Source organism: Xyrauchen texanus, chromosome 27 (genome assembly GCF_025860055.1).
Source record: "Xyrauchen texanus isolate HMW12.3.18 chromosome 27, RBS_HiC_50CHRs, whole genome shotgun sequence".
NCBI lineage: Eukaryota > Metazoa > Chordata > Actinopteri > Cypriniformes > Catostomidae > Xyrauchen > Xyrauchen texanus.
In genome coordinates this window covers 34,753,962-34,778,161 of record NC_068302.1, presented here as the reverse complement: position 1 = coordinate 34,778,161, position 24,200 = coordinate 34,753,962, and the positions used below count along the sequence as shown (strand labels likewise).

Sequence of the window (24,200 nt, the reverse complement as noted above, 5' to 3'; positions counted from 1 at the left end):
ATTAACAGCCCTGTGCTTTAGCCACTATGCCACCACCACTCTAAAACTGAAAACTGAGGTTTTAAAATGTTGATGGGTGAGCCTAGACATGGCCTAAGTAAGCCACAAGGTTTTAAGGGCTCTAGACTCATTGCTTTTTAAGGTTACATTTCTGAATGTACACCGTTTTAGTCTCTTTACCTTTGGTCCTGATAGCCAGCTTGCATTTCTTCGCTTATAAAATGGCTAAAACAAAATATGTTGAAGAATTCAAACTTGCATGTACAATGTGTCATGGGCAAGTCATGTGAGGGCATGGTTATCAAACAAAAGCCAAATTCCCATACAAACACAGGCATTAAAAGCCTTTGTCATCGCAATGTAAATATTGCATGATGGAAAAAGCTAATAATTTCTAGGTCACACGCATTTAAGAATATGCTAGGAACCACGTACTTTGGATGGTAATATATTTTTTATGGACTGAATGTATATTTTGTAGTTTAGTGCACTGGTTTCAGAACTTTATACATGCAAATAAAACATAATAAATAAAAAAAGCTTGTGCAAACGTTTACAGAAGTTGACACTAAAATTTAAGACCAGTAAAAACAGTGCTGGCTGGCACAACATATTTTAGTTAAAATGGTTGGTTGATTCCAAGAAGAGTGTAACACTCTTTTTGGAGAGTCCCGACCAGTTCGACATATCAACATTACAGGGATAATTACAGGACACTCAAAAATGAAAATTCTCTCAACATTTACTCACTCTCATGCCATCCCAGAAGTTTATGACTTTCTATCTTCTGCTAAACACAAAGAACTTTGAAGGTCCAAAAAGCACATAAAGGCAGCACACAAGTAATCCATAAAACTATTTTTTAAGGAATAGTTCACCCAAAAATGAAAATTCTCTAATTATTCACTTACCCGGATACCATCCCATTCATTCTGCTCCCTGTCCAGTACGTGGCGATATGCACAAAGAATGCGAATCGCCAAAAACAAATGAAGAATGTGGAAGTTTATGGAGATTTATAGTAAAGGACTGAAAAATGTATCAGTTTCTCACCCACAGTTAACATTTAGCTTCTGTAGATATGGATTTAACCTCTGGACTCATGTATTACATTGATGCTGCCTTTATTAGTTTTTTTTGCAATTCGATTTAGTGATGCTAGTAGCACAGAAATGACACAATTCAATACATTTAACAGGTTTTTTTTTATTTAAAAAAGTAAACGACACGTTTTGAAAAATAACGACAGATGTAGAAAAAAGAAACAGAAGCAAATGTTGTTTATTTTAAGGTCAAATATGGAAACTGAGTTTTCATTCAATCAGACATCAGGGCACGGCCCACATAAAACAAACAAGATCATGACCTACTTGTCATAATCGCGACTGACACAATTATGAAAATACCTTCTAGCCATTTACAATGGAAAACATCGGTATTTTAGAAATGTTTTCTCACAAATGGGAGTAAATAATTAAACTTTTGGGAAAAAAGGTATATGTGATATCTAGCTGGAGAATAATATTCTTTTAAAAGTAGAGTGAAGCAAAACTATGAAAATCTCAACAGCAGTCTATCTTCATGATAAATACAAAAGTCCAACAACCCAGATGGCTGTAAAGACATAGTGCTAGAAACAGGATCCTCAATTATTTCCCAAGCCAAATTATGGAATACTATGTGGTCCGGGGGCAGCATCACTGTCGGCAGGTGTCATGGAAGGCCTCCAGAGTTCGGAAGTCCCTCCATGTTGGCGGAAGGCCATCCTGCAGGTACTTGCCACAGCGTTGACACGGCGTCTGGAAAAGCTTGATGTAGCTCCTCAGCCAGGTCTGGTCAAAAGAGAATGTAAATATATACAAATATTAGAGTAAAATGGTAAAGAAATGCTTTTTTATTATAACAAACTAGCTTCAAAAACTAAAGATACCACCTTATGTGAAGTGCTCAAGAGACTAACTAAATTCCATCGCTCACAATTAATTTCAATTGAGTCTGATGTTGGCATGTAGCTAAGCCAACATTTTAATACTTACCAAAATACATAGAACCCCCCAAAAAAAAAAGAGACAAATATTGTCCAGTTGTTCAGCTCTCTTAGGTTTTGGAGTCGAGTTAATCGGAAGTCATTGTACCCACATTAGAGAGAGGAGCTGGCTGGCCTCATTGCATTGGCAGTGTAAGAGCAGCTTGAGGTTTGTGGGGTCTCACAGCGGTCACAAGTAGACATTGATTAACAGCAGGATGAGCACAGCTGCTTGCCTCTAACAACAGCACTGCCAGGGTTTACCTGCACCTGTCAGGATGCATTGTCTTTCCTAATTCATCTGCCAGCCCAAAACATTACTTATACTCCAATTAGCAAGTACAAGTACATGATCCTCTCTATCTCTCTATCTATCCATCCATCTACAGCTGAAATCAGAAGGTTACATACACACATTTTTGAACCACTCTGAAACTATAGTTTTGGTAAGTCGTTTAAGACATCTACTTAGTGCATGATGAGTAATTTTTCCAACAATTGTTTACAGGCATATTTTTTCACATTTAACTGACTATAAAACAATTTCAGTGGGTCAGAATTTCAAAGACCTCAACATTTTTTATTTATTTTCTGGATTTCCAAATGCCTGAAGGTACCACGTTCATCTGTACAAACAATAGTACGCAAGTATAAACACCATAGGCCCACGCAGCCATCATATTGCTAAGGAGACATATTCTGTCTCCTAGAGATGAATGTAGTTTTGTGCAAAAAGTGTGAATCAATCCCAGAACAACAGTAACGTACCTTGTGAAGATGCTGGAGGAAACAGGTACACAAGTATCTATATCCACAGTAAAATGAGTACTATATCGACATAACCTGAAAGGCAGCTCAGCAAGGACGAAGCCACTCCTCTAAAACCACCATAAAAAAAAGCCAGACTACAGTTTGCAAATGCAAATGGGGACAAAGATCTTACTTTTTTGGATAAATGTCCTCTGGTCTGATGAAACAAAAATTGAACTGTTTGGCCATAATAACCATAGTTATGTTTGGAGGAAAAAAGGTGAGACTAGCAAGCCGAAGAACACCATCCCAACCGTGAAGCATTGGGGTGGCAGCATCATGTTGTGGGGTGCTTTGCTGTAGGAGGGACTGGTGCACATCATGAGGAAGGAAAATTATGTGGATATATTGAAGCAACATCTCAAGACATCAGCCAGGAAGTTAAAGCTCGGCCACAAATGGGTCTTCCAAATGGGCAATGACCCCCTCAAGCATACCTCCAAAGTTGTGTCAAAATGGCTTAAGAACAACAATGTCATGATATTGGAGTGGCCATTACAAAGCCTTGACCTCAATCCAATAGAAAATTTGTGGGCAGAACTGAAAAAGTGTGTGTGAGCAAAGAGGCTCAATTACACCTGTTCTATCTGGAGGAATGGGCCAAAATTCCAGCAACTTATTGTAAGAAGCTTGTGGAAGGCTACCCAAAACATTTGACCCAAGTTAAACTATTTTAAGGCAATGCAACCAAATACTAACAAAGTGTATGTAAACTTCTGACCCACTGGGAATGTGATGAAATAAAAGCTGAAATAAATAATTATCTCTACTATTATTCTAACATTTCACATTCTTAAAATAAAGTAGTAACTGACCGAAGACAGGGAATGTTTTCTATGATTAAATGTCAGGAATTGTGAAAGCTGAGTTCAAATGTATTTGGCTAAGGTTTATCCATCTATATGCACGTAAATACGATAGATACCCCAGACGACATAATTTTATTTTTTAATAAAATAAAGTAGAAGATATTTTGATAATGCAAATATTAATATTTCTGAGATTTTGTCAGTTCTAACAACTATTTGGTTCAACAGTGCAGTTTAGATCAGTGTAAGTGAGAGAGTCTACAATTTCAGTCATGATCAGAATAGCTCTGCATTGATCTTACGGAGAAGTAATCAATCTCGCCTCCCTTTTTTTCAAAGCAGAACTTGACTGACTATTTAGACACAATGCTTAACATCAGACACAAATATAGTCACAGCAAAGTCCACTCGTTAAAATTTTTTAACACTGAATCAAACAAAACGCTATGACACTTTAAAAAAATGTCTATTGAAAATAACAGAAATTAAAAAGATGTGTCGAGATAACAAGATGAAATGTTCCTTTTACACAAGGAAATAAAATAAAAACATTTTCAAAATTTTTGATGCTTCTATCCAAAGCATTGTACAGTGCACTCAAGCAAAATTGCCTTTTTATCATTGTCTGTTCCCTGGTCCGAACCCATCACCTTAGCATTGCTAGCACTATTCTCTAACAGTTGAGCTACAGGAACAGGTTCTCTCTAAATGTTTTGATCAAGCACAACTACCTCAAAAACTGATTTGATTAAATAGTGTAATCTAAACTACATTTCAGTTTTTGGTCTTAAATGGTCTTGCGCAGAACATGCAAGAAGTGGAGTAATTTCTTCCAATGTGGAAAACAACCTCTCGTTAAACGGAGCCCCAGATAGTCAAAGGCAAAATTGTATTATTTTATTTAATACTTTCTGCAGTGTTATTTTAAAAGCAATGAACTATACCCACCATGAAAGAGCGAACAACAACATCAGGCATCTGAGGAAGCTGATAATGCAGAAGGGCTGTGGTCGCATGATCAGTGACCTGAGTGAACAAAGGGATAAAAAATTAATAATTTAAGGATTTTCCTATCAAAACTTTTACAATGTACTATGTAGACATACTCTAATTTTCACACAATAGAATAAGGTTCAATTTGTTAACATTAGTAAATTCATTATGTATTATGAACCAAAGAATTGTCAAGTCAGTAAGTCGCTTTGGATAAAAGCGTCTGTCAAATGAATAAATGTAAAACAAAAAAACAATTCAGCATTTACATTTATGCATTTGGCAGACGCTTTTATCCAAAGCGACTTACAGTGTACTTATTACTTGGACAATCCCCCCGGAGCAACCTGGAGTTAAGTGCCTTGCTCAAGGGCCCAACAGTGGCATCTTGGTGGTGCTGGGGCTTGAACCCCGAACCTTCTGGTCAGTAACCCTGAGCCTCAACCACTGAGCCACCACTATTTTTTAGGGCATTTATTAATTTTGGTCATACAACAATTGTTTATTGTTAGTTCATAAATATTAATATTAACATACTGGATCTACTGTGCCTTTTATAAGTGCTTTAGTATGTTAAAATAAAAAAAGAAGAATATTAAGTTCTGAAAATTATTTTTAATTGTAAGTTCATGTTATCTATTAATGTAATTAACTAATGTTAATTACAAACTGAATAAAATCTTATTGTAAAGTGTTACCATTTTCACCAAGCTCCCTTTCCAATTCACACAGACCATTTATTTATTAGTCATTTTCTGACTATTTCAGTAAGAAAGAGAAAATAACAATACTGTAAATATATAGTTTTTTTCACATTGCAGTAATGAGAATATGATTTTCCTTTGCATTACTGTAATTAGAATAGGGGTTGAAAATGTACTTAATTGCCATGAAAATAATGTCACATTGCAAAAAAACCTAAAAATAGCCTTAATTTACTTAATGCAAAATATAACTTCTATTTCTTTCTCTTGATGTTGATGGGATAAATGCCCTGTACATGTTCATGACTGGTTTTGTTGAGATTCACCCAAATGAATGGGCACACAGTTGAATACATTTTAATTAAAGTCCATTTTCAGATCAATCTACTCACTCTCAGATTAACATTGAAGTCCAATTTTGCAGAACACCATAACCTTATTACTTTACTCATATCTTCCATCACTAATGTAATTGTGGTAAGGGACTAAAAACTGAACCATTTCAATCTCTCGTTTCATTAGCGTTGACCAAAGTACTCATGGGAAACAGGGCAGTTAATACCTCTCTCAATGGAGCGCAACAGCGAGCACCCACCACCCAGCCGGTCTTGGTTTTAGAAGTACTTTCTCCACTCAATTTCTCCCTAAGCATTTCAATTAATTCCCTCAAAGAGTTCCAAGTCATGGACCAAACCAACCAGTTCAGAGATTAATTACAAATCTATTAACTTGAAGAAAAGTTTTTAAAAAAAATCTGAAAAGTTTGTACAAATCAGAATATATTTTCAGTTTATTGCAATATATTCATATGTCCTGGACTTCTATGATTGATCTCTCTTAAGGAATATGGGTAGTGTAGTTCAACATAGTCATTCAACAATTTTACATATTTGTTTTTTAAATTACACTGAATTGAGGCTTCTACAGAGGCATATACCACCACTTAATCTCAAAGCTCATGGTAGGTCTATGTTGAAATATTTTATTCATTAAATTAAATTATTAAAAAATATATATTTCTCTATGGAGAATATGGATATCAGGTTCCAGATGTAAATTGTTTTCCCATGGGCAAATACATTTTAATGGTTACTTATACAAAATGTGAAGACAGTCTACCATAAGCTGCATTTGTTAACAGAACTTAAGTCATCAGTATACATTTATAATAATCTTTTTTTAAATCCTGTTTAATAGCTGAATTCCTAGTGAAGAATTACATTACCCATTTTTTTTTCAACAACAACAAAAAAAAAAAAAACGCTCCACCAAGCAAAGAATTGTCGCCAACAAAGCATGCCAAACAAGTGCCACAGAGACTGCCCACTCTAGTGATGCATTGTGAATCAAGTCTCCCTACACTCTCAAACTGCTTGTATATTTGTTTATACCAAAATATTTTGTAATACAATGAAAAGATATTGTTTCTTTACTTATGATTAACAACTTTAAATCAATATTTGTATATTTTCCCATTGTTTATCATTTGATTACGTCATTCGCAATGCTTCATGGAATTGTAGTTTATGCTCTCATGATAGACGGTAAATACCATCTTGTACCTTTCTCTTTTTTATCGGATTTTCAAATGCTTTTTTCCCTTAAATCAAAGTTTGTAACATTGTGATTCACCTTAGGAGCTGGTTGGTTTGGTTCAGAACTCTTTTCTATTGAATAAAACGAATGGGAAAATTATAGCTGCAAGCAGCAATTATCAGGCCAAGCTAATAAAAAGTAATCTGTTACATTAAGCACAATGTTAGGATTCCAAAAGCACATTTTTTACACCTGTCTCAGTCGGACTCGAACACCCAACTGGGGTGCATCTGCAGTGTTAGCTCAATACTTTATACACTGTGCAACTTAGGTCCGATAGCTCATCACTGCCAAAGAGATTAACAAAAGTCCAGGGATCCCCAGCACTGCACATTTTGAATGGCTCCCTTAATTAAAAACATGATTGAAATCATCAGGTCATTAGCAGAGCGATCCTATGAACTGAACTGTGTGTGTCACATAAGCGAGACATACAAAATGTGCAGTGCTGTTTGACCTCAGAACCAGAATTGATTTAAAGCATCCATTTGACTACTTAAGACTTTTAATTCATGACGTCAGCCTTTATTGTGCTCAGCAAGATGCAAAGTCGAGAGCAACAGAAGCATTTATGATATTGTTCCAGATGTCGTGAGAATTGGTCAAAGCATTAAGATAATGTTTAACTTCTGATGGACATCTTCATTGCCAAATTTGTCAGTGTGTTACAAGAAACATTTTCGGAATTTGAAAAATAATTTGATAACTTTTTGCCTGTTAGTTTTCAAGATTATCTCACCAAAATTTAGGAAGGATCTGATGAAAGCTGTAGGACAAGTCTGAAACCGTAAATTAAAATTAAAGTCAAAATGGCAGACATGCAATATTTCATACTTTGGAAAGATTGGTATCAATGTATTTAGCATGATGCAAGGAATCTGAAGAGATCAGAATCAATCATTTCTGCCAAGGAATTGTATGTATATGTACATATATTTAGCACTAGACGGCAGTGTAGCCAAACTGCTCTGGTAAGTTCAAGGCACAGCGCTAATAATGTATGCTAAGTTGTGATATACCAAACTGTTGGTAAGAGAAAGTGTTTTATGACAAATTTCAAAATGGTGGACTGGCCATATGGACAATCATGAAAAAACTGGTATCATCGGATTCCGTATGACCAAAGACATCCAAAAACACCAAGCTCAAGATTTAAGGGCAAATGTTATGGGCAATAACTTTTGACCCATAGTTGGTGCTGTTTTCAAACTTTCTAGATCATGGTTCTAATAAGGTATATACCAAGTTATGATTCGATAGGACAAAGCGTTGCCAAGATTTAGCCTTGATTCCTGTTTGGCATCTTCGCCACTGAATTTGTTGATGCATTATTAAAAAAATATTAAAAAGCTTTTGGTTTTGATAACATTTGACTAGCAGTGTCTCAAGGTGCTCTGACAAAATCTTTGGAAAAATCCAATGAACGCTGTAGGATGAGTTTACAAAAGTACTTTTTCGTAAAATTTTAAGATGGCTGCCAAAATTGTGAGTCATGCGGTTAAAAAGTTATTAGCTGTTAAAAAGTTAATTTTTGAACTGGTGGTGGCCCTACAGAGTTTGTCCTAAAGACCCCACATTTTGTCAGGGGGCTTTTCACACCCACCCCCATCACTGTGTCAAATTTAATCACTTTCCTATTTAGACTCCCAGCCATAATAATAATAATAATAATAATAATAACAACACTAACATTAAATAGGGGTTCTGACATTATCGGGACTTGGCCCCAAAATTCTTCCAGAACCCTGGTGGATGAAATAGTGGACGGGCGCTGTTGCACTCTATTGTTGGGTTATACTGTATAGCAGGGGTGCCCAATATGTCGATCGCGATCTACCAGTCGATCGCAAAGGCAATGCTGGTAGATCGCACAAAATTTAAATGTACTTTCGTTAAATTTTAATAAAAATAAATATAATGTCTTTCCTTCTTTTAGTTTCTGTCTGACTTGCACTTGACGAGTAAATATTGACCAGGCGAGGTTTTGTTTATTCAGTTGCCATGACAACTAGGTTTGCGCATACGCGCCTTCCAAGGACTTTTGAGAACAGAGCACGAAATTGCGATGCTACTGCCCGGATTAGGCAAAACTGTCTGATTCCACTCAGAGCAAGTCATCAGAATAAGGTAAATGCCCTGGCTATTGTAATCTATTGTGCTGTAGGTGATTTGGATTTAGTTTTAAAACTGAATGATATCAACATTGAACATTATTAAATATTTGTTTTATTAATTAGAAGATGAATTCCATCTAGGAATACATGCAGTAGTCCCAACAAGCATTTTCTGATTTTAAATGAAACTTGTGTTTTTTTTTAGTTGGTAGATCTTATTGAGTTGGTCATTTAAAAGTAGATCATCACACAAAAAAGTGTGGGCACCACTGCTGTATAGTTTTGCCTCATGGGAAAAGTATCTCAGTGGTTACAGTTGCCAGTTTAGAGAAAATCGGACTGTTTTTGGACAGGGGGACATATGAAGAGAAAGCAACAATTAATTAATCGTGCATTGAAAAACAGCGAGACACAAGTGAGAGCTGGGAAGGGAAGATGAGAGGCAGCCCATCCTTCCAGTTGTGGCAGCCCAGGCTCGAGTTAGCGTTCAGAGCCAGAGAAATAAAGAAATAAACAGGTCGGTCCTTTGATCAGCCCATGCAGATGTGAGAAGCACAGTTACAACGCAAGCAGGTTCCCACCAACCTTTCTCTTCAAGTTCTAGGCAGCTAGTCATATGCATTTTCTAACCAATGAAAGGGAAGCAAGTTATCTTTCTCTTTGAAAGGTGCATCAACAGGGTTCAAAATTAACTTCATGCCACATCTGAATTGAAAGAATGTACTAGCCAGAAATGCGTTTTGGCCTGCCATGAGTGTATATATATAAAAACATCGATGAGGCAAAGCTTTATAACCACCTTCCTAATATGCTGTTGGTCCTCCGTGTGCCGCCAAAACAGCGCCGACCTGCCAAGGCACAAACTCTAAAAGACCCCCGAAGGTGTCCTGTGATATCTGCACAAAGACATTAGCAGCAGATCCTTCAAGTCCTGTAAGTTGCGAGGTGGAGCAGCCATGAATCGGACTTGTTGGTCCAGCACATCCCACAGATGCACAATCGGATAGAGATCTAGGGATATTGAAGGCCAGGGAAACACCTTGAATTCTTCAACATGTTCCTCAAACCGTTCCCAAACAATGTCTGCAGTGTTGCATGGCGCATTATTCACTGCGATCAGGGAACACCATTGGCATGAAGGGGCATACCTGGTCTGCAACGATGTTTAGGTAAGTGGCATGTGTCAAATTAACATCCACATGAATTCTCCTGCATTCAACACGTTGAGTAAGAGAACTGATTGTTCACTTACCATCTAATCTCTCTCTTACTAGGAGATAATGTATGTAATTCGCTTCACTTGTGAATGGTCATAATGTTTTGGCTCATTGGTGTATATACAGTGTGTGTGTGTGTTTGTATACATATATTTCCTTACATTTATTTTGCACATTTGGAAGCACACCTCTCAAGGAAACTTAAGGAAACTTTCAAGCAAAAATTGTCAAGATGTTTGCAGTTCTGCAAGACTCTGACCTTTTTTGCAGGTGCTATTAAGTTTACACGTGTTTTCGTACATGCAACCCTTCGTTAAATCAGGGTCCAACTGTTTTATTTACTTGACAAAAACAACTTTTACTTGCTATATATTTTGGACCTGTGCATTAGCAGTACTCGGACTACATTGCATCATCTACCTCAGAGGCTGTCTGCTCTTTAATTCCAGTCTAATGAGATTCCAGTAGGGTGGAATGAACATGATTGGAACCCAGATGTTTGGTGGGCTGTCAAATGAAAGCAAAGTGGCTTGGATTGAAATGGTATCAAAAACACAGGGACAAATGATGTGTGAGAGATGAAAGGCAGGGACTGATGGTAGTGAGGCAATGAGAAATGCGTCTGTCATTGAGAAGAGAAATCTCATTAGGATACACTGGATGAGGATTTCATGGACGCACAATATACATTTATTTATTAATTTATTGCACTTCTATTGCACTAAAAGACAACCTCAGGATTATCTCATTACCATGCCAATACTTCCTAACATGTGCTATGGTTAATGAGACATGCTCTGATGTAAGGGTTCTCAATTGGGTTTGCATCAGGACCTAGATTTTACATTAGGCATCTAGTGGTGATCCAACAAGTACCAAAGTAGTAAATCATATAAAATTAAATGAACAGCATAGGCCCAACAATATGCAAAATTATAAACTTTACATAGGCTGAAGAGGAAAATGTAAATTGTTTGTTGCTAAATGGCTCTTAAATTTCCAATGGTATCTAGCATAGTTTTGTTTCATAGTTTTCCAGAATGAAGACATCTGCCTAATTTGGCTAGCTTCTACCATGTTACAGATAAACTTGTGTAAAAAAAAAAAAAAGTTAGCTATTCCAACTATGCACGTATACAGTACATGGTTAGTTCCATTTTATCATTTGTACCAATGTGATCCCCCTCTAAAACTTTAGAGTTGTTTACATTGAACGTGATGCATTGAGATATGACAGCTGGGCTACTCACCTTTTGAAAAACTTGATAGTTGGACTTTGACCAGATGTCCAGCTAAAAGACAGAAAGTATATTTCACATGTCAGTGAAAAGAAAATTTCACAGGTTAGTGCAAAAACATTTTCAGATCACAAGTCAATTCAAAATAATGACGATACATTCGATGTATGGTAAAGAGCAGTTTGGATATTCTGCCTAAAGGCCAAGGTCTTCGTTTTCTGCTTTCCGTTCGATGCATGTGTACTACGTGGTGTAGTGGTCTAAAGCACATAACTGGTAATCTGGTAATCAGAAGTTCACTGGTTCAATCCCCACAGCCACCACCATTGTGTCCTTGAGCAAGGCACTTCACTCTAGGTTGCTCCGGGGGGATTGTCCCTGTAATATGGGCTCTGTAAGTCGCTTTGGATAAAAGCGTCTGCCAAATGCATAAATGTAAATGTACTATGACGGCTTTGAGATGCTCTTTTAATACAGTCAATGACTGGCCTGAAAACAAGTCCTGATAATCAGCAATCTAACTTTTATAACTTATATACATATTTAGAGTGTAGAGGTCAATCACATCTAGCCCTGTGTCCGAAGTCAGGGTGAAAAAGACAGGAGAAAAAAAAAACCACTAATCAGCCCGTTGAGCGAAGGTCATCAGAAGAGTTTTCAAAGACGACAACAAATCAAAATGTTCTCTGATTCTAATATCAAACAGACCCAGTGTCAGCATTTATCAGAGAAATCAGACTCCATCTCCCCTCTGTCCTCCAACCCACCTCCATACACTGCTGGCCTTTGATGTAAAAAGAATGCTGGATCGCAAATTACCCAAGAGATGTCTGAGATAGTCTTTGAAGCCATACACTGATATCGTAGTTTCTATCTGCCTATCCCCCTTTCTCTCTGTTTTTGTGAGCTCGGAGGCTCTGGTGGGCTTCTTGCATATGGTTATGTTAAGCTATGTGCCATAATTTAGATCGTAAATACCGGAGAGGGTTTAAAGACAAAGCCGATTGTGTTCTGCATCTACATTTCACCCGAAATTTTCTTTGAGGTTGATTCAAGGGCAAGATATGTCCACAGCCTTTCATTCAGAAACATTCAACTGTGATGTACCCAGTGCTGGGTGGTTTACTTGTGAATTGTAATCAGGTATTGTAATCAGGATAATAATTTTAACATAAAAGCACAGAGGAAGAATATTTATTCCATTCTTTATTACTAACAAAAAGAACCTCACAAAAAGAGGATTTTCTCCCCTTTCTCTCCCCAATTTGGAATGCCCAATTCCCAATGCAGTCTAGGTCCTCGTCGTGGGGTAGTGACTCACCTCAATCTCGGTGGCGGAGGATGAATCTTAGTCGCCTCTACGTCTGAGACGTCAATCCACACATCTGATCACATGGCTTGTTGAGCGTGTTACCGTGGAGATGTAGCACGTGTGGAGGCTTTACGCTATTCTCCAAGGCATCCACGCACAACTCACCATGCACCCCACCTTGAGTGAGAACCAAATTATGGCGACCACGAGGAGGTTAACTCAACGTGACTCTACCCACCCTAGCATTCGGGCCAATTGGTTGCTTAGGAAGCCTGACTGGAGTCACTCAGCACTAGATTCGAACTTACGACTCCAGGAGTGGTAGTCAGCGTCTTAACTTGCTGAGCTACCCAGGCCCCTCCTTTTGCCATTTTTTAAAAGTGCATTAAACATTACATTAATTAAATAAACATTAAATCTAAGAGCAAAGACACAGCATGGCCAAAGTTAAAAAAAAAATAAAAAAAAATATGCCTAGGTAAAAGCTTTCATCTAAAAACACAAACTCTTTTAACCATAACTGATTACTGATAGTCTATCACCTATTCAAAAGCTGTGGTGCATATCTACTGCGCTTAGGGGAAAAAATTATAATTCTTCAATTATTAACAATTTACTGCCATTGTCTTGTTAATATGAAATCATGTAATCTATAAAACATAACTGTAGTCCCATTATGAGTATTTTAATCTGTAATTAAATCCAATTACAAGTACTTGATTTTTGTAATCTGATTACACAATACCGATTACATGTAATCCATTACTACCCAACACTGTATGTACCACAATTACTGACATTTAGACATATCACATTATAATAAATATAGTATTTACAAACATTATTACATTATATAGTATAATTAAGCAATAAGTTTATTTGTCATCCTTCCACTAGGAGATACAGTCTCTGAAATATCATAATAGTTGTTATTTTTGGGTGCTGTGCAGTGATATACACAGTAGCTAGGTGAACAGGTGTTTCACTTCATAGTTGTTACTGTATTGTTGTGATGCACCGCTGTATCTACCAATAATTTTTTTTTCTGCCCCCTTTTGATTGACAAGAAATAATCAGCGATATAAGCCTATAAAAATCCCGGTAAAGGTGTTTACATACAACGGAAAATCTGAGAAAAAGGGCAAATAAAAAAAAAAAACACGCGATGATCAGTTTTTGCTTTAACTGCTAAATAATATTGGCATATGTACATTAGTCATAAAGCCAGAGGTCAGGTTCCTCTCAAGGTTTATTCTATCCACTAACTGACATTGAGTTTTTGTCCTTGCCGCAGTCACCTTTACTTTGCTCACTAAGGGCATCAAGACATTAAAACATGATTTTTAACAGGGCTGATTTGAAATTATGTGCATTGTGAAAAGTAAATTACTTGAATGTAGACAAACTTGTCTACAAAATGTTCATGTGAGTTTTTCCTCATAATAATCTGTTGATAAATGCAGTGAATTTGTTTACGTTACTTTACTATGAGCTCTGCTTTTTGTCAGACACTTTTGTGTCATTTAAGATTTAAAATAAATGAAATATGTTGAATCCTTTAAAAAGTTTAAGCAACACATTTGTGGGCACCGGTCTTTTTAAATTTTTTTATTGTATCGTGAGGCCCCTGTATAATATCGCATCGGGAAATATGTGTATTGCTACATGTTTAGTAGTAATACTTACATTGAGTATTTTGCTATATTGACCAATCAGCATACAGGGCTCGAACTATCTAGTTTAAAAATACTTTAAGGATCATTAGTTACATTACATGCAGACAGTTAGAAATGCCATTAAACTTTGATTCCTATATTTTTATATATGAAGACATTAAGCAATGTTTATTTAAAAAAAAAAAAAAAAAAAAAAAAAAAAATATATATATATTATATTCGGCTGTTTGGGCTGAATTCTTCAGTGTTCATTTTTGGCTGTTTGTGTAACGGTCTTTAAATCCGTTTCTGCTCAACCAACTAACGTTAAATTAACAGTATGTATTTTTAACATCCAGTAAATGCTTATCTAATTTTTAAAGCTAAGCAATTTAAAATATTTAATGAATTGGCTGTAATTACTGTTTGTTAACTTGTTTTTGAAAGTAAATTCCTGAATTTCATGATTGGTTGTGTTTTTTCCCCTAAAGAGGTTTATACTCAATTTAGTTCTCTTTAGGGTTTCCCCCCCTCAGTGCTGAGGCCATTTGACAACAATTTTGCATACTACTGTTTCCTTTTTTATTTATTTTTATAATACAGTACACATTCTATGTTGCACAGTATGCAGTACACTAGTATTTCATTCTGAAAATCTCTCACGTTAAGTAAATAACTTTTTTTTTACCTCCACAATGAGAGTGGTACATATATCAGGGTGTAAGTATTGCTGCTAATGTCAGTTTGAGCTGTCTCGTGATGCATGGAGGATAATTTGCAATTGCTCACCACACACGTTTGTATGCAGAGGCCCAGCGGCACACAGCACAAAGCTTCGGCCTGGAAAGCAGTTCAAAACATTCATATTTCATGCCATAATTAACTGTGATCAAGCATCTCAGAAGCTTTGATGGCCACCTCATATTAGTGTCACCAAAAGTGTTCAAACGCCACGGCTTTCGGAGAGACTTACAGATCGCTTCAGAACCAATGAGATGTCACTGCTCAACCTGACACGGGGGACATGAGGATAGAGGATTTCTCCTACGTACACCGCTTTTCATGTTCAAGAGAGAACCGAACACATCATGTGAATTATTAAAACACTGCCCTGAGACTTTTATCAATAGCTAAAAAATCCAGGGATTGCACATCCTTACCGAAGCCAGGAGTAATCGTGCTAAATTTTAAGGTTCAAGTTACATTAAATGGACAATGAAGGGATCTTCAACAAGACTTGCACATGTAACAGAAGGAAATGTTAACTCAAGTTTACCTTGCCCTCCTCAGAGTATACGTTCTCATGGTAACCTCGGACAATCGTACGGTCGATGAAAAGGCTCCTCATTACCACGATGGCTTTCAAAACCTTTCCCAGTGTCACCTGAACAGAATAAAAAATAGAGAGGTTATCATTCCCCTGAAGATAGGTGAGTGGGTGATATTTGGGTCCTTCTTAATAATAATAATAATAATAATAAGTCCTTACATTTATATAGCGCTTTTCTAGGCACTCAAAGCGCTTTACATAGTATAGGGGGAATCTCCTCAACCACCACCAGTGTGCAGCATCCACCTGGATGATGCGACGGCAGCCATAGTGCACCAGAACGCCCACCACACATTAGCTAGTGGCGGAAAGGAGATGGTAGAGTGATGTATCCAATTCAGGGATGGAGGTTATTAGGAGGCCATGATAGATAGGTGCCAATGGGGGGAATTTGGCTAGAACACCGGGGTTACACCCCTACTCTTTACGAGAAGTGCCCTGGGATTTTTAATGACCACAGAGAGTCAGGACCTCGGTCCCCATCTAAAAGACGGTGCTTTTTTTTATTTTTACAGTATAGTGTCCCAGTCACTATCCTGGGGCATTAGGACCCACACAGACCATATGGTGAGCACCCTCTGCTGGCCTCCCTAATACCACTTCCAGCAGCAACCTTGGTTTTCCCCAGGAGGTCTCCCATCCAGATACTGGCCAGGCTCAACCCTGCTTAGCTTTGGTGGGCAACCAGGCAATATGGCTGCACATTTTTGCCTGGGTCATTTTTTTTAACCATTTCATTTTTGTTTCTTTAATAAAAATGGTTTCCTTCATCTAAGCGGTCAAAGGCTGATTGACTTTTCCTACACTTGCAAATTTGAACATGCCAAAATAAATAAATAAATAAAATAAATCTCGATTTGATGGTGGCTTTATCAACAGTGTGACACTCATCATGTTTGGGTCAAATTTGACATGCAGTAGGAAATGAATGGGTGAGATTTTACATTTGACAAATAAAATCAATAAATCATTCACAATGCAGAACATACACTTACAAATGAAGGTACGAGACTATAACAATACAGAACACACACACATATTGGTACTCCTATAATTACAAGGACTCTATAAACTATATATTCTATCCCTTAACCCTCACCTACCCCTAAACCTAACCATCATACAAACCTTTTGGCATTTTTTAATTTTCAAAAAAACATTTAGTTTGTTTTTTAAGCCGTTTAAATTACGAGGACACTAGGGGTGTCCTCATAAACCACATTTATAGCATAACACACTTGTAATTAGTAGGTTGTAACAAAACATTTCTACACCCTTGTAATTACTAGGTTGTATCCTAAAACATTAATTCATTCAAAGTGTGAAGCACTGAAGCATCTACTGTATTTAACGGTCATTTCAGGTAATTATTTTCATTCCAGTAGACACCAGCAGATACTCCCAGTGCATGACATATTTTGATTATTTGGTAATTAGGGTTAATTAGCTTAAGGTTTTTATTAAGAAATAAAAAAAAATAGCCCGAAGTGGTTGTACATTTTGAGATGCTGTTCTGCTCACTACAATTGTACAGAGTGGTTATCGGAGTTACCATAGCCTTTCTGTAAGCTGGAACCAGTCTGGCCATTCTCCACTGACTTCTCTCATCAATGAGGCGTTTCCATCCATAGAACTGCCGCTCACTAAATGTTTTTTGGTTATGGCACCATTCTGAGTAAACTGTTGCGTGGGAAAATCCCAGGAGATCAGCAGTTACAGTCTGTCATGGTCAAAATCACTGAGATCATACTTTTCCCCATTCTGATAGTTGATGTGAACATTAACTGAAGCACCTGACCCATATCTGCATGATTTTATGCACTGCAGCCACATGATTGGCTGATTAGATAATCACATGAATAAGTAGGTTTACAATTGTTCTTAAAAAAAGCGTTCATTGAGAGTAAAAACAAAAAATGAGGATTCAATAAAGATGGGGATGAAATACACTTTATTTACATTAATAAAGCACATTGCACATTGAACATGCTTCCTTAAATGTTTCTTTGGAAATAAAATGAAAATAGAATTATCGTTATACCCTTATAAAATAATACATTACTGTGCAATGAAATCGGAACATTATAAACAACTTGAGATACATGTGGCTTTGAACCTATAGTGGCTTTTAGATGCCATTTTAAATAGTCCACTCTGTTTAAAACACACCTAAAAGGGCCATGGAAAGTGACAACTTGTGCATTTCTGTGACTGGAGTAAAATAAATTGACACACACTTAGGGAATCTTGAAACTGTAGCAATGTTACAAAATACTCAGTCAGAAGTCATGAATGTAAGTAAAGATGTTACAGTAACTTAACCGGAAAGCATAGCCTCTTAAGCACATTGTGATCGATAAACACATGAGTAATGTTTGATTCATTTCAAGCAACTTAAAGCATGACAACCAATATAAGCTTCAACAACCTTCAACAATAAATAATGAAAGCATGGTAAAAAGTTTCAGAGACTGTATTAATGATATTTTCATAATAAAAAAAGACTATTAATTATTAGAAACAGAATACAAAAATTATGTGTGACAAAAAATAAATACTAATTAATCGTTTTTGTTGAAAAACCTAAATATACTGGTTTATTATACATAAATATTTTTACTTCAAAGTTCATTTGCCAACAAAAGATGGCTTGCCATGCAATTTTGGACACTTCATTCCACCCCTGAAATATACAGAGCAATTCAAAGTTCTTCTCTTCTGGGAATTACTTTTTTCTTCATGCCAAAAAAAGTTCAAACCCCAGCCTGAAATAGCTGCGGTCAGGAGGGGTTTTGGATGAGTCTTTAGGCTTAAATTGGGTTTAATCTAAAGCAATGGAGGAAATCCCAGTACAATTTCCTTGAATCCTCATGTTCACTTTGATTTCGTACTACGTACACCTTAGAGAGAAAGAGAGCGTAAAGCACTGACAAGAAGAGGAGAGAGAGGTGCGAGATCTCTAAACCCACCCGCCGTTTTATTTGTCAAATCTGTTCAAACATCAACACCGTCCCACGAACAAAACAGCAATGTGTTTCGGCTGAGCCCCACTTCCTGAATAATGAATGTGTCAGTGCAGTGAGTGGAAGAGAGCGAATGAATGTTGGGTAAGGCTGTGCCTGAATGGGCAGCACAGTGGTGATAGCTCTTGTTATGGCCCCTCTAAAGTTTTCTGGGCCTGGTAGGTTTTCCCCCACCCCTGACTGTTAGGGGGAAACGTACTCAGGTGGTCTGAAAACCAGGAGGACAATGCAGACCAGCGTGATGAAGTTCAGCTGAAATAACACCAGTGTGACAATCTTTGACAAAAAACGAATATAAAACCTCTGCTCACTAAGGAATAGAAGAACTAAATATCAGTTCAGTTGAGATTCTGGAGAGTTTTAAGGTTCCTCATTTCTCTGTTTTCATAAATGCCAAGCCAATAATGCAATATGTTGAAAGGCAGTTAACAAAATGGATTTTAGAGTCATTATGTTTGTGGGTGTTATGTCAACTACAGGCCCTTTTATGCCCCAGGGCTTAATTTTTTATTAAAGTCACATATATATATACATATATATATATATATATATATATATATATATATATATATATATATATGAATGAATCATGCATTTATTTTGCTACATAATAAATCTACCATTATACAAAAATATTTACATATGCAGGGTTTTTCCTGGCTCAAAATGAGGTGAAGGTGGTACCATACTGATGAAAAAAGTGATGTTAAAACACGTAAAACATTGGCTTTGCCTTAATACACTACTAATGACCTGGCAACTGAATGCTAGTGTTAATTTTGTCAGCTGTTTTTTAATTTAGTCTTAATCCTGTCAAATGTCCATTTTAGTTTTTATCATATTTTTTTTTGTCAAGTTTTAGTTGACAAAGTCTGGGCTTTTTAATGTAGTTTTAGTCAATGAAAACTGTTGAAATTTTAGTCATATTTTAGTAACATTTAGTCATATTTACACACATATATCACTCACACACACATCTCTCACACACACACACTTTATTGCTGTTGTCATTTTAGTGTTATTTTTCACATAAGCTTGATCTTATCATGATGATCTCATCAATGATGCAACACGTTGCAAGCTGCAGACAGCGGGGTTGAGAGACGAGCGTCTCCGTGTTAGAGTACGTATCAGCCGGCAGAACTTTAAATCTCTCCCGGTCTCTCTTCCACGACTGGTTGAAGCAGCTCTGACCGCACAGAGAATGACAGTTTTGGAGTTTGTGCTTATTTACATGTCACGCTCCCATATTATATTAACTTTAATTAAAGATGAAATAAAGATATATCGCCAAGCTGTGTTCTGTGTTTCTATCAGACACTCGAGCTGCATCGCTCCTCTCGTCTCGTGTGACATCATTATAGTTTTATAACATGTAGCTGTAACATACAAGTTATGTTAAATGACATCAAGCGACTATTCGACAACAGAATTATTTTATTATTATTGCCGAGATTTGTAGTTACAGATGACAATCCACAAAGTGCAACATTTGTTAGTGTTTTCCATTAAGAAACCCACCAGAGTTTTGTAGACAGCCGGAGGCGGCACGAAATTTGACGGAGGCGGCCGCCTAGTAATTCTCTATGCAAGAAAAACCCTGCATATGCATATATTCAAATAACATTTTGAAATGATGATAATTAAAGAGAGTGAAATTAATTTCAATATTATAAATAAATAATAAAATGGCATACTTGAGATGAAATATGAGAATTGTTTTTTATTAAAAATCAAGAAAAATAAAAAGGCAAATGTCACTTTATTTTCATTGTATGCAATTTCCAAATCAAGCAAATTATGTACAAATTTAAAAAAAAAAATGATTTAGTTTTGTGCATTAAAATGCTAGTTTTAAAATCAGCCCAACCATTTGCAATTATTTGCAAAAATGTACAGTACTGTGCAAAAGTCTTAGGCACATAAGATGTCACAAAAGCAGTTGTCTTAAGATGGTTATTTATATCTACAGCTTTGTGTCAATAGGAAATATAAATGTTAAACATTGTGTCAGTCTGAGATTACATAAAGAGACAGAAGCAATTGAGACAGCCTAACTAGATTGAAGAACTGTGGCAAATTCTCAGAGAAGCTTGGAACATCCTATCTGCCAACAACCTGTATCTGTACAATATGAGATCAAATGCAGAGTGAAATTGTTTTTACATAACTCTCCTGGGGTCAAAGCGCGGGGTCAGCCATGAAACAGCCCCCCCGGAGCAGATAGGGTCAAGGGCCTTGTTCAAGGGCCCAACAGTGGTATCTTGGCGGTGCTGGGGCTTGAACACCCGACCTTTCGGTCAGTAACCCAAAGCCTTAACCGTTGAGCCACCACTGTCCCATACACACCCTCTACACACTATACTATACTACAAATATACTAGAAATACTTGTACATACTCAGCAAACCTTCACAACAAATGTTTTTCAGTTTTAAGTAAAAAAAAAAAAAGAAAGAATGAAATTCATGTCTGTCAGAGTAGCTGAACACCTGGCACTGGCAGACGATGCTAGCACTCACAGCCTGAATCCATTACCCCTGACAGACTTTAAAGTCATAGTTCTCCCAAATGTAAATTGTAATATTATTTCTTGCCACTGAGGCAACTTAGTCGACTCTAACATATTTCATGTAAAATAAATGCACACACTTGGTTCAGATAAATAAAGCTGATACGTGCTCCTTTCTTTGTCCTTGCCAGATATAAATATTTAAAGTACTGTTTGGATGCAGAATAAGAACAGGTCTTCATTCACTTCGAAGAAATCGGAGAACAAGTTCATCTGAAACCGATGTTCTCCGGGGCTTAATGTTTGGTTATGGTTTTGGCAAGTGATTGATGATTTTATATTCCAGTGATCTCTCACATAGGAACTTTCTGTGTGCCTGAATGGATTTCAGATATTTTTTTCCCTACACATATTCTAAAGCAGAATCCTTGAGGATAAACATCAAATGTCTTCATGAGTTTTATGAATCATGTACAAAGTGTCCAGCTGTAAAGCAGAATGCCCATGTCAGCATCAGTTAAGTATGCAGCAAAGCACTTGTACAAACAGTTACTGAAAAGCAGTTGCACAGTTACTGAAAAAAAAAGAGACCAACAGGAGTCATGTATAAAGGAATAAAGCATCTATAGCTCAGAAAAATTCAGAGTCAATGAAATAAAATTTTATTTTTATATATATACACATTTAAAAAAAAATTATAAATGTGTTTTGTTGTTTTTAGAAAAGATTCTCTTATAGTGTAAATATAATAAAGACAAAATTAAATAAGTGTTGGAAAGAAGTTTTGGATAAAATTATCTTAAAAATAAAATAAAGAAAAAAAAAAATCACTTTTTTCAGATAAGATTCTCATGTAGAGTGAAATTAATCAAATTAAGTAAAATTTAGAATTGTGATAAGATTCTCTTATAGAATTAATAAATTAAAATATAAATTATATAAATTAAAATGTGTTTGAAAAACTTTTAGATATTATTCTCTTTTAGATTCAATAAAATAAAATACAAACAATTTAGTTAACACAATAAAAGTGTTAAAGTCTCAGATAAGATTTCTCAGATTGAATCTGCCTTCTGGTCTTTCTTTTCTTTTTCTGAGAGTCCTGCTGTGTTGCTGCTATAAAACAATCTCTGATCACCAGAAAGGCACACAACTTCCCCACATGCTGCGTTTCTTTTACTTCTTTTTGCCTGGTTTCACCACAAAAGGATTTCTAGAAGAAACAGACTTATGGATGCTACAAAATAGATAACGGTAATATTGCTGCCCATCTGCTTCATGCGCACTCACACACACAAAACGCAATATGACATACCACACATTCAAAAGAACATATGCTGCCATTATTTTATGATTACCTGCTTAGCAAACAATGAAACTCATTGCTCATTATCTACACAAAAAATACATTCTTGAATGATGAATGAAAAACAATAAAGACAACATATGTTTTTTTGTAAACTTCCTTTTAAGCCTGAAAGTTAAAATTCCTATAAAAATAAATAATTATATTAATGTCAAATCAAACTGTGTTGAGGGCAGAGGGCCCCTTTTGTCATTATGATGTTCTTAATATTTGAAAATATTTGCCTAGTTTTAGAAGAAAAACAACCTTAAATTCCTTAACTTTCACTCATCAAATCTGAACTTTTCAGCACAAGAGAATTCACAAATAGCTGTTCACCAATGTGACTCAAACCAATTTCTCATGAAATAAAGAAATAAAAAAAACACAAAATCCTTCACCGCATCCTAGGTGTGAAGCCAGTTATTAACGTCAACAGTTATTCTGGACCTGCTTTTCAGCTACCGGTTAGTGGGAAAGTAAGTTGCTGGCCTGAGGCTAAAGCAATAAAAACACTATGGAGAATAGAAGTTGACTTAGAGTGTAGCAAATGTCAGGGCGTCCTGGAAAGGTTTATTAGCCGATCTTAAGTGCATCCCCCGACCAACTGGATCGCAATGGCAGCAGATGGTCCTTTTTATTTGGAGCGAGAGTGGGCTGTGGGAAGGGAGTGGGAAAGTGGCAAAAACTGTGAGATTTAACAAAAAAGAAACAGTTTCTAAGCAACAAGTGAGTCTCAAATCAGCTGCGAACAAGGAAGGAAAGAAGCCAGGTGAGAACGTGGCCAAGCATCCTGACCTCCATGACCTCCTAATTCTTGAAGAAAAATGGATCCTCATTCAAGCTGCTCAAGACTAAAATAAGTTTAATATGTTCACCCGAATCCTTCTGCTGTATCTTTTTAAACTCTGTGCATTTCAAAAACATGCCTGAACTAACTTTCACCAGGAAATTAGGATAATAATGGTGCTTTTAACAGCGTTTGGTATGGACAGAGTATGTTTGTTTATTTCTTTTTATTGCCATGTCATGGTCATTATTTTCATGGCAAGATCAAGGTAGTTTTAAAAGGTGACAGAGTCTGTTTGACATCACTGCTCGGTTAGTTTGTTTGGTTGACGGGAAAGTGGTTTTCTAAACTTCCGCTTTAAAAGGTGGACTTGAGCATGGTTCCTGTGAACTCAGTGTCATTATCTAGGGCAAATTAAAATGAACTAGGGCTTGGGGCAAAATGCCAGCCCATAAAATGTGGTGGCAAAAATGCCCCCATAATGAATTTCAGTTTCATCTGTTATCATTACCATTTAATATAGTTCATAATATTTTATTCCAAGCATTTCTAGTAATTGGTTTAGACATTTTAGTGATCAATTAAATGATTCAAGGGAAGTATTTGACATAAATAGACAACATGATTTGCACTGTTTACCCTCATAAAAGGAAAAATACCCCTGAAAATTATTTCCAGGGGGCAAATATTACCCCTAAAAAAAAAAAAAACACTTCAGTGCAGTTCG

General features: G+C 36.4%; 1 protein-coding gene across 2 annotated transcripts in view; it reads right to left on the bottom strand.

Moving 5' to 3' along the window:
* Positions 1 to 1,183: 1,183 nt before the first annotated feature.
* The window catches only part of med27 (mediator complex subunit 27), a 77,600-nt gene continuing 54,583 nt past the window's right edge, over positions 1,184 to 24,200 (bottom strand). Inside the window, exons 5-8 of one of the 2 annotated variants that reach the window (XM_052094641.1) lie at positions 15,751 to 15,858; positions 11,520 to 11,561; positions 4,594 to 4,671; positions 1,184 to 1,832 (exon numbers count right to left, since the gene is read on the bottom strand). In XM_052094641.1, the coding sequence (XP_051950601.1) occupies positions 1,698 to 1,832; positions 4,594 to 4,671; positions 11,520 to 11,561; positions 15,751 to 15,858 (363 nt within the window). In that variant the 3' untranslated portion in view covers positions 1,184 to 1,697. The remainder of the gene's footprint in view (positions 1,833 to 4,593; positions 4,672 to 11,519; positions 11,562 to 15,750; positions 15,859 to 24,200) is intronic. The other variant, XM_052094642.1, reaches the window with a different exon arrangement.